This window comes from Scomber scombrus, chromosome 7, assembly GCF_963691925.1.
Source record: "Scomber scombrus chromosome 7, fScoSco1.1, whole genome shotgun sequence".
Lineage (NCBI taxonomy): Eukaryota > Metazoa > Chordata > Actinopteri > Scombriformes > Scombridae > Scomber > Scomber scombrus.
In genome coordinates, this window is record NC_084976.1 from 27,952,346 (window position 1) to 27,964,567 (window position 12,222).

A 12,222-nucleotide genomic window follows, 5' to 3' on the forward strand; every position below is an offset into this window, starting at 1 on the left:
TTCCTCCTTTCCTTCTTTCTTCCTCCCTTCCATCCTTCCTGCTTCCTCCCTTCCATCCTTCCTTTCTCCCTCCCTTCCTTACTTCTCCCTCCCTTCCTTCCTTGACTCGAGGACAACAGGAGGGTTAAAACTTATAAATTGATCGTTCTCAATTAGGTTTTATAAAAAATAAATCTGTCTGCACTGTGGATATTTTATCGTATCTGATACGAGAGCAGAGCATTTGAATCGCCGGCAAACCAATCATTACATCTCATTTACATTATTTCCAGTTTTATTTTTTCAGGTCACTTCCTTCACTCCTGTGTTTCCCGCTTGTGTTGCACCTGTGTCTCATGTGTCTTCCCATTCCCCATTTCCCATTTTCATCTCTTCTACTCATAGAGAACGTTCCAGCATTTTTGTCCTTTGAGTGTTTTCTAGTGTTTCGACCCTGCCTGATTTCTTGGATTTCTACTCTGCCTCGCCCCTGTGATACCTGACCTCTCGTCTTTTTTGACCTTTTCTATCAAAGCATTTTTTAAATCCCCCTTCGTGTCATGGAGTTGCACATTTCAGTCCTCTGGCTTTAGATTCTGATGCTAATATTAATCAAACACGGGCCAACAGAAAATATGATCTGGTCGTGTTGTTCAGGAGATTTTATCTGACATTTTTCTGACTATTGTTCTAAATATTACATTTAATCTGGGGAATCATGTCAATCAGGAAACATTTCCAGTAATTATTAGTATAAGTCCACTTAAATACACTGTAGGAGGATAAAATATTTAATATTTATCTTTTGTGGTTATTTGACATTTTCAGGAGCATTCAGTCTTACTTTTGGTTTAAAAAAAAAGTCAAATGTCATTTCAAATTACATAAAAAACAACAAAAATACTAAATGTACATTTGAACAAACCTGATGCTGCTTTTAAAACTATTTTTAAAGATATTTTTGAATTGCTCATCTTGCCGACCCTTATTCGTAACTTCATTTGAAACTATTTATATCTCCTAAAACACATTTTCTATTATGTTCCCACATAGAAAAGAGAAAATATAACATAACACCACTTAGCATTGTAGCCGTAGCTGCGTTTCTATGGAGACAAAATATATTTCTAGTAATTTTCCTCTGGGATCAAAACATGGGATCAGTATTGTTCGCACACACACACACACACACACACACACACACACACACACACACACACACACACACACACACACACACACACACACACACACACACACACACACACACACACACACACACACAATAAGAAAGAAAGAAAGAAATCTGAGCCACTTAAGTTCCCCGTGGCAGAGGTGAAACACTGCTGACGCTTCAAATCTGCAGCGAGAGTAAAATGATGCGGCAATTATCTAATCCAGTTTGTTTACGCCTTAAATCCCCAGAGACAGAAATAAAGCTCCGACCGAGCCGGCTGCTCCACAACGTCTAAATCCAAACTCTGCTTTTATTACATTCTGTCCAAATTGCTGCGGCCCGGTTACACTTTGATTGTTGAATGCATTGTTGTTTGATGTTTTTTTAACGGTCGGGTGTGTGCAGTCGTGTTTGGTGGTTCCTCACATCAGAGCCGGGTTTACTGGACTGAGGCGTGAAAGAGGAAAAGAAGAAACTGAGGAAGGAAAAAGCAAAACAAAAAACAAGAAAAAAAAGCTGGAAAAGAGTTTAAAAAGTCTGAAATACAAAAGAAAACCCCAGAGAGCAAAGGAGGGAGAGACAGCAGAGTGCAATCCTGGAGGAGATGAAGAGGAAGAGAGGAAGAGAGAGAGAGAGAGAGAGAGAGAGAGAGAGAGAGAGAGAGAGAGAGAGAGAGAGAGAGAGAGAGAGAGAGAGAGAGAGAGAGAAAGAGAGAGAGAGAGAGAGAGAGATAGATAGATAGATAGACAAATTCCCGTTTGTCTACTGGATGCAACATTTCTATTGTGGTTCAAATGTCAACTAGAGGCTTATCAGATGTAGAGTGTCTCCTAACTATCTGCTCCTTAGCAAACACATTACTATTGTTTTAATATTATGTTTTGGGCTTTTTTTGTGAGCCTTTATTTGAGAGAAGCCGACAGGAAACATGGAGAGAGAAGAGAAAGGGAAAATTATGTGGCATGTACGGTAACCACTTGGCTACCAAAGCACCCCAGCAAATATATTTCTTATACTGTTTAGAGTCATTTTGGTTCCTTTTTTTAATGTTTTACAAATCAGATATTCAGGTGATTGAGATCAAGATTTCTTTTCCAAGAGATGCTGGTTTTCATTTACCTTGGAAGTTGGAAATCGGAGCTGGGAAAGATGTCAAATCGGCAAATTTAAGAAGTCACAAAACAGGATGAACCATTGATATCAATATCAAGTTCGCTGGAGTTTAAGTTTAAGTTGGACCGTGCTGTTGTGTGCGACTGATTTAACTACACACAAATGAGACAAAAGTGCAAATAAAACAGGATATGACTACAACTTTCCACCTGTTAAAGCGCAGGGCAGCTAGCTTGGATTTTAAGGTTGGGGGCTGGTGAGGTTCTTCCGACCTTCCGAGTCAGAAATCGGACTTCAGGCGAAATTTCCGACTGGGAGATCGGAAATTTGGACTTCCGGGTAAACTGCAACACGCCAAGAGTCGTGAGTACAGCAGAAGAAATAAGTAGCGATAGAAACGCACAACATACAGAATCACAAACACTGACAGACTTCTCCAAAACATCCAAAAATATTGGGTTAAATTCATCCAGTTGAAGGAGATGTTTAAGTTTGTATTAACCCTCATGCCTAACTAAGGACATTTTGGCATTTCATTTTTACTTTCTTGAAAATGTTGGAATGTGTTTGATCACTTATAATAGGTCTATAATACACTGCATAGACTAAATTGTTACACTAAGACTCTTAAGAACAAAAATGTCCCCATTAAAACTACATTTTTTCATGCATTCCTGTGTTATGGGCTGTCATCTTGGAGCCCTGGCTTCAAACTTTTAGGCTCTTTTTCATCATTTGTATGTTAATTGGTGTACTTTGTGGTTGTATTTTTCCTCATTTTAATGACTCTCTATTGTAAGCCTTCCTATCTGCAACTTCGGAGCTGTAATCCTTGAATGTAACACAGCATCCCGTTATCTACTTTGCAGGTTTCTGCAGAGAAGTAACATAAACATACAAGATAAACTATTGTTTCTCTACGTCCATAAAAGTCAACGTCAGTAACAAATGAAATGTGTCACTCAATACTAATTTCATGTATTATTATCAGATATTTCAGGCAATTTCCAAAATCCACAAGGAAATTTGATGCTTTAAAGATGCAAAACTTTTCCATCAAAACTCGACCTGACACGTGGAGACACTGAACCTCCAAAAAAGCTGCTTCCATTGGACACTGAGGATAAAATAGTGATTTAGTGTTGCACTTTCATAAAGGTTTGAGACTTAAAAACAGGTTATAAAGATGGATAAAAAACAAAGTGGCAGACAAAAAAAAAAGACTTTTAGTAGCTCGTATTAAATGTCAAGCTACAAAAACACTGTGCAACTCTTTCATAAACGCTCCGTCTCCAGCACTCTGCATGACGAGTAAATTCAGTTTGACGTGTAAAAATCTGAAAGGAAACAGCCGTGAACCGGTGGAATTATAATAATTTGGCTTGAATTTGCTCAACGTGATCAAATATTTTCTGGAGACATTTCATCTGTAAGATTTACTTAATTCAGTTTGACTATTTCTCTTCGTTGGTATCCAAAAACAACGGTGGTTGTGTAAGACGGCAAATCTCGTGTTTGACCACTCAGCAAAAGTCTATTATTCCAAACAAATAAAAGTTTGTGACCTTTCAGGTTTTTTGAAATATGGTCAAAGACATGAACTTGGAACCAGTTAAATTATTCGGGTGGACAAAGAAGGTAAAGTTCTGCAGAGTTCGTGAAAAATGTTCCAGACTTCTAGGAAATGTTCCCGTGGGTGGAGAGAAAAGGGTGAAAAATGACTGAAAGAAGAGAGGAAATAACAAAGAGAAAAGGTTGATATTTGTGTGAGAGTTGAAAGATTGGAGGGAGGGATGGATGGGAAAAAAAGAGGACAGAAAAAGGGAAGCAAAATGTTAAATGTTTAAAAAGAGATGATGAAAGAAGGTGAATGAGAGAGAGAGAGAGAGATCGATAGATAGATAGATAGATAGAGAGAGAGAGAAAGAGAGAGAGAAAGAGATAGATAGATAGATAGATAGATAGATAGATAGAGAGAGAGAAAGAGAGAGAGAAAGAGAGAGACAGATAGATAGATAGATAGAGAGAGAGAGAAAGAGAGAGAGAGAGAGAGAGAGAAAGAGAGAGAGAAAGAGAGAGAGAGAGAGATAGATAGATAGATAGATAGATAGAAAGAGAGAAAGAGAGAGAGGGAGATAGATAGATAGATAGATAGATAGAGAGAGAGAGAGAAAGAGAGAGAGAAAGAGAGAGAGAGAGAGAGAGAGAGAGATGTTGGGAAAGAGGCTGTTGAGAAAAGGAAAGAGGGAACAAACATTCAAACTGAGTTAAAACAGACGGAGAGAAAAGAAGCATCTGATAAGGATTAAGTGATGAGAGAAGAAGTAATACAGAAAAAAAAGAGACAGAGAAAGAGTCCAGATGGAGGGAAGAGACCGAGGTATCAACAGAAAGGTTAGCGTATTGATAGATGGAGGAGAGAAAAAGGGATAAATGTTGAAGAAAGAGATGAAGGGAGAAAAAGAACCAAAGAGTGACGAAGGCATAAAAACAGATATGAGCCGAGAGAGTGAAATGAAAATATTTGAGTGAGTGAAAAAGAGAAATTCAGAGCGGTGTAACTTTATCTCCGGCTGTCCGACATGTACACACACCGAGCCGCCGCCGCTGTTTAAATTGGCTCCGCTTTAGCACCGTTACCCAATCTGAGCTGCTGACCTCGTCTCCAGAGCTGCGACGTTGTTACACATAGTCCGAAAGAAAAGGAAAAAGAAAAAGAAAGAGTGAGAGAGAGAAAAAACCTTTCCAAAAAAACAACAAAAACAATCCCTTCAAAAGCTGTCAGGCCTTGATTCCTGTTTCACCGACTCGACAGCTGTAAGGTCGGTTTCGTAAATTTGTCCGCAAATCTCCGGGGGAAACGAGGAAATGACGGAAATCGTGTTGAATTTGAGGAATGATGAAAAAGGTTGAAATACAGACTTTTGTTTAAGTGTAAATGTTGGATGATGTATTTGGCTGGATCAGGCTGTAAACGCCACATCGCATTAAACTCAGTGTGTTTATAGAGATCTAAATGCATAAATACGCTTATTTTAAATATACTCTTTGCAGTTTCTGACTAGTATTCATATGAAACAATGTTTTTAAACCCTTACGTACTGTTCAGGGTTAAATATGACATACTTTTACATTTAAAAGCAGTAAAGACTTTTAATGACTTCACCTTAAAACATTAACCCTCCTGTTGTCCTCCCAGGTCACATTGACCCCGTCTCCTTTGACTGTTCCTTCTTTCCTTCCTTCCTTCCTTCCTTTCTCTTTCTTTAATTTTTCCTTCGTTCTTCCCCTCCTTCCTTCTTTCTTTGCTCCCTCCTCCTTCCATACTTCTTTCCTCACTTCCTTCCTCACTTCCTTCCATCCATCCTTCCTCATTTCCTTCCTCCCTCCCTCCTTACTCCTTTCCTTCCTTCTTTCCTCCCTCCCTTCCTTCCTTCTATCCTTCCTTCCTTCCTCCCTCCTTCCTTACTCCCTTTCTTCCTTCCTCCTTTCCTCCCTCCTTACTCCTTTCCTTCCTTCCTCCCTCCCTCCTTACTCCTTTCTTCCTTCCTTCCTTCCTTCCTCTCTCCCTTCCCTCTCCCCTTCCTTCCTTCCTTCCTTCCTTCCTTCCTTCCTTCCTTCCTTCCTTCCTTCCTTCCTTCCTTCCTTCCTCCCTTCCTCCCTCCCTCCCTTTCCTTTTTTTTCCTTCCCTTCCATCCTTCTTTCTTTCCTCCCTCCCTCCTTACTCCTTTCCTTCCTTCCTTCCTTCTTTCTTTCCTCCCTTCCTCCTGTCCTTCCTTGACCTGAGGACAACAGGAGGGTTAAAGTGCAGCTGATACATATTAATTATAGAGTTTTTGACCAATATTTATTTAAAAAAAATTGAAATAATAAACTGTTGCATTCTGTGTAAAAACTGAATAATAAACTCTCTCAGCTCTCTGAAAGCTTCATTAAGGATTAATCTTGTTTATTGTCTGTGACTGGTGAATGATTCATGAATGATTTGTTGTGCAGAAATGTGGCAGAGATGAATTATGAGAGACTATTATACTGTGAAGAGTCTGAATATGAACAGTGTGTGAGGGTTAAAGCAGTTTGTATGTAATTTATAGACTAATAAATTGTTTTCCCAATTATGTCTCGCTGCCAAATGTAATTGCTGGCTGCATTATGTTAACAGGCGACATGGTTTTGAATTAATTAAGCACTACATTTACTATATATAATTATAGTTAGTTTTAGGCATTAAAGAGGATATATTCTGCACATTTCTAGGTCTGTTTTTTAAAAATGTGGCACTCTACTGGAATATCTTTGCATGATTTATAGTTAAAATCTCCTTATTTATCTTATACTGGTCCTTTATGCAGCTCCTCAGTTCAGCCTTTGTCTATAAAAAGGCTGTTTTAGCTCCTGTCTCTTTAAGGCCCGCCCTCCTGATGAGCCCACTCTGTTGTGATTGGTCAGACATGGAAAAACCTTAGCAACAGCCTTAGCAACCAAGGCTACAGAACGGACAGTCGTTTATGGTCATGTGCCGATGCTAACGAAGTGTTCAGAGCAGGTTGAAGCTCTGACTTTAGACTCACAGGCAGCATTTCTACATGTTAACTTCAAGTTTTTGATCTTTTACCGTGTTTAACATGCAACACCAGAACAGTAGATAAGCAATAAAAGCATGATGTATGTTGCCTTTAAGGTCTGTGAAAGATTACAGTTACAGTACTTTTTGTAGTTTTAGTTAAATGTTGAAGATGCTGTAACTTTAGCCAACTGCTGCTAGTGCCTAAAAATAAAACATTAACATAAAAACAGTTAGGACCAGCGGATATTGTACTGCAAGATCAGGTAATTTGGCGGGAAAAAAGAGCTTCGTTGTCAATGAACATTTACTTATATTTCAGTATTTTGCAACATTTTTGCAGCTTGCCAAATATGCAAATAAACATTTTCCCATTATGTTGAGAGAAAGCCAGCATTCAATTTCCTGCAAAACATATTTGCTGTTTTAATTAAAGGTATAAAACAATACTTCTAGGAGATCAAGGTGGCATTAAGACACATGTACAAGTACTTTGTTTTATTTTGCAATGTTTGTATGTGATATTAATTAAGTTAATGATATTTATGTTTATTTTGATATTTTCTACTTTGATATTATTGTGTTTTATCTCTTATAGGAGAGGTTTTAAGAAGCCCATAGTAGGTGTCTACCTTACCCGCATGTTTTATTTAAATTTTACTATTTTTCTCTGACTTTTATTTTACAAACATCCAAATAAACCAAAACCAGACAGCGTGTTGATATGACACTCATTCTTACCAACACAGTTAGTTTATTACATCTACTCACATCTTCAGCATCGTTGCAGGAGGAAGATGACCCAGTGCCGAACTCATCAGGTAACTTTCAACCTGGAAGGAGCTTAAACTTCTTTTGCATCGTTTCCATTCACACAAACTGAACACAGACAGACGAGAAAATACGTAGTAGTAACTTTTCCCAAATAACTCTCACAACAAACAAAATGACAACTTACAGTAGTTTACTTTTATTACTAAATATTCCATAAATAAAGTTTCATTCTCCAACCTCTCAGTCGGTGGATCTTCTTGAAGCTGCACAGTAATCAATATCTTTTTATGAGTGCAGGACGTGTTTTTTTTGGGAATGAATAGTGGCTAAAGAAGCAGACTCAGAACAGGAGCCTGGTACGTCTGAACGGCTAATACAACAGTACAAAATCTACTCTATGTTACAAACATTCAAGGTATTCTGACAGAGTAACATGTGGTGCCTTGTGTCCAATGGGAACCTCTGGAACATCGCTATCCTCCATTATCACAGCTCTAACTATGGCGTGATGAGTATTTAAACATTAAAAACACGAAAAAAAGCTAAACTAGATCAGGTTTTTTGGTCACATGAGAAAGAAGCGCTTCAAACAAGAGCCTCGTTGACACAATACAAGCTACAAAAAAACAAGCTAAAAGTTTCCCAGTGGACAGAAGGTCTGAGGCTGAACATGGAGCAGGACTGAGGTGCAGAGCAGAGCTGCCGGGATTGTCGTCCGTAACGCTGGCACAAGATCTATGGCTGAAGTCTATAAGCTTCAAGTCTGGAGTTTAAAAAAAACAAAAAAAAACACCTTAAAGCTCCTAAACTTCTTTGTGCGTTGTTTGTGTGTGAGCTCCTAATCACATCTACACCATTTAATATTTAAAACTGTTCAACAATGTTTATTTGTGACTAAAAATGTGTCCCAATTTTGTGCCGTTGATCATTTTGAAGCCAACAAACAATGATGACTTTATCTCAGATGATGAAATTGGGACATCTGGATTCATTTTAATGCTCCTGATTCATTTTCAAGCTTATTAATAAAGTTGTTTTCACATTCTGCGTGTACAAACAAAACCTCTATAAACATACTCTGCAATTACTTTATCTTTCTTTTACTTTATATTCTTTATAACATATTCATGAAACAGGCTGCTTCACCTACTGAGTAATATTGTTCTTCTCACATCCCTCTAAGTGGTATCTAGGCATGCAGATCATTTAGATTTCATTTGTCCAGTTTTTGAGGTATCAGTCTTTTACAGTTCTGTTTCCAAACATCACAAAAGATTACAGATTAACAGATTAAATGGTCTCTTACAAACCTGTCAACATGGTGGACTGTTTCTGTTGTTCTTTAACTTTATAAATACCGTCCTGTCCGTTCATCTACAGTGTAATGAGCCAGAAATCTCTTGAATTAGAGCTCAATTTTTTCCGTATTAATGTCGATAAGACTATTTCCAAATCCATTTTTTTCTATTAAAAAAAGAAGATGAAGACGCATTTACGCTACCTTTTTACCCAGGAATCGCAATCTCATGTCTCAAAGGCAGCATTTGAAACTTAAAAGTATAAATGTAACTGTGATGAGATGATAAAAAGGGTCTTTGAACCATTAAATCCTTGAAGAAGCAGCCAAACTCCTTTTTAAAAAAAATGTTCGGTATGAATATCAGATGAAACAATTACTAAACCACAAGTCTGATATTTGGTCTTTTCAGTATTTGACACTTTTCTATACTCGCTGCTCAGAATCTGCACAAATCAACCAAAAACGATCCACATAGGAAGATACCACTAGAAGTAGTAGAACATTTATTTCTCTGCTTTAATTTGAGTGATCCACCCCTTTAACATCCTTTAGAACCTTCTGTTGTAGGTGTAATAGACTATTCTTGCACCAGTAGCTGTGTTTCTGTATCTTCTGGTGTCGTATCGTTTTAAGCGTTTCAAGAGAGCCTAAGAGTGCGTTAAATGTCCGATCATCCCTCATAATGTTCTTCAAGATGAGGTGAAGTTCTCTCTCTCTCTCTTTCTCTCTCTCTCTTTTCTCTCCTCCTTGATTACCACCTTGTTGTTTGTTTTTTATTGTCCAGAAACTCCCTGATGGTTTCCACTGTACAAAAAAAACAGTCTCAGGTTCCACCTTATCCGCTGCGCCAAATATGTGTCCATCAGCGGCCGCGTCTCCTTGACTGTCCCAAATTTAACAAACGAAAACTGCCTGTAGGAGCTCAGAGGGGGGGAGGTGGTGGTAGTGGTTGTAGGATGTGGCCTTAATTTACCCGGAAGCAGCGGGGCAAGCTGGACACGGCGGTTTATTCTTAGAGGCGAGGCGGGGGAGGCTCTGGCGAGGCCCGGTGCCACGCGAGGGGGCGAGAGGGCGGGTCTGACGTCACATCCAGAAGCGTGCGTGGGCGGGCGGGGCGGTTTGGGGCCTGACTGGGATTAAGGGAGGCGCAGGGCTGTGGGTTCAAACTGCTGCTGAGGGCTAGACGAAGAAGAAGAAGATGAGGAGGAGGAAGAGGACGGAAGGGGAGAGTCAGCAAAATATCTGAGGAGAGGAGAAAAGGAGGAGGAGGAGGAGGATATCGACTTCTTCCTCGCTCTCCGTGGGCTCAGACCTCACCACAGAAAACTACTGGATGTGCTGTGGTTCATCAGCAGCAGCAGCTCGGAGACGTAGCAAGTGTGTGTGTGTGTGTGTGTGTGTGTGTAAATACATATCTGGGAGGAAACTGCTCTGCTACTAAGATATGTGTCCTTGAGTGTATTTACATGTATTCATATATATAGACTGCATATGTGAATGTGTGCTGTGGAGTTATGGCGCCTGTATATGTCTACATGTACACTGTATATACTGTACATACATTTATATTTATGTGTGTGTGTGTGTGTGTGTGTGTGTGTGTGTGTGTGTGTGTGTGTGTGTGTGTGTGTGTGTGTGTGTGTGTGCATATCATGTGAGTTTATTGCACTGTTCAGGCCTCCGCAGCCTCCGTCTCCTTCTTCTTCTCTTTCACTTTTACCGACGACTTCTTGGCCACTTTCTTGTCCCCCGACTCCTTGCCCGTCTCCTTCCCTTCTTTCTCTTTGTCCTTCTTCTTCTCCTTCGATGACTCCTTTTTCTCCTTGGAGGAGGACGAGGTGGAGGAGGATTCCTTCTTGGACTCTTTCTTCGCCTCGTCTTTGGGCTCTTTGCTTGACTTGGACTCCTTTTTCTCCTTGGATGACTCCTTCTTCTCTTTTTTCGCCTCCTTGACGGTTTCTCCTGCGCCTCCGGCTTCTTCTTTCACGGAAGACTCGGACGGCTCCTTGGACACCTCCTTCTTCTCTTTGGAGTCTTTATCTGAATGAGAAAAAGAGAAAGAAAGAGATAATTAACACACACACACACACACACACACATACACACACACACCTCTACACACAACTTAATCTCTAATTGTATCATCACCTCCTTTGGAGCAGGATCAGACAGCGCACAGTTTCAGATGGTTACATTCAGTATTTTTCAGTTTTTGGTGTCAAGACAACTGAACAGACATAAAACAGTGATTGATTGTGGTTCATAAATCACTATTTTGAGACATAAACATGATAAAAGGTCAATTCTTCTGCTGTGTGATCGCCTACGTGGGTCTTCAAAAGTGACGAATCTCAGAGAGGTACGTCTGAGCCGTTGGTCATCATCATCATGCACACTGAAATGCAACACCAGCGATTTCACATTCATCCAATCTGGAGACTGTGTTCACTAAAACCCTCAGCTGTCTGGTGTGTACTCCATGTGTTCAGATTGTCAGAAAAAAGAGATAAAATTATGCTTTTCCTGATGTAGTGTGGTCGCATTTTGAACAGGTCATGCTGATGTTGTTATAGCTCAAAACTGAAAGATTTCTGATACAATTAATTAAATAATTAAGTATAGACAACCAGGTAGGAAACACACACAAGACAACACTATGAGTAGCCTATATCAGATGTATTTGTAGTGCTATATAAATACAATTTGCCTACTTGCTACAATCTTAAATGCATCAGTATAAAGATTGAGGGTATGTCCACATTGAGCTACATTTAAATATCTTTTAATATCTTTTTTCTCCAATTTGGATTTTCTCAACATTCACCATGTTCAGTGGATACATCTTTTAAATGCATTTTAGCCTCTATGTGTGGAAAACAGAGCTTTTATAAAACAATGACGTGACCTCGCCCAGACACAGTCAGGCTGTAATTTCTCATTTTAAATATGAATGAGTGCTGCTGGTTAACAGGTAATACTTATTAGCTGGGATCAAATCACTATCTTACACTCTGCTGTCTGATGCTGTCTGGTTTATGTGGACATTTTCTCAGACTACATCTACACTTTACCACTTAAATGCTGTTTTTAGTGTAAAAAACGACATAAATCCACACTAGGCTACTTTAGTAAAGACCTCTGTTGACAGAGAAACACCTGAGCAGCATTAAATGACTAAATCTCTTCATCCTCTCATACATTTCAGAAACAATAAAACTACTGTGTATTTGGATATAGTGACATTTAAACCGATCAATCACAGAGAAAGCTAGAAGCCGCTGAAGGTTATCTTAACTTTACTGGAACAAATCTCAT

General features: G+C 39.2%; 1 protein-coding gene across 1 annotated transcript in view; it reads right to left on the reverse strand.

The window, feature by feature from the left end:
- Nucleotides 1-10,579: 10,579 nt before the first annotated feature.
- bbs9 (Bardet-Biedl syndrome 9) overlaps nt 10,580-12,222 on the reverse strand; it is a 217,983-nt gene continuing 216,340 nt past the window's right edge. The window contains exon 22 of the mRNA XM_062423178.1: nt 10,580-10,947. Coding sequence (XP_062279162.1) covers nt 10,580-10,947 — 368 coding nt within the window. The remainder of the gene's footprint in view (nt 10,948-12,222) is intronic.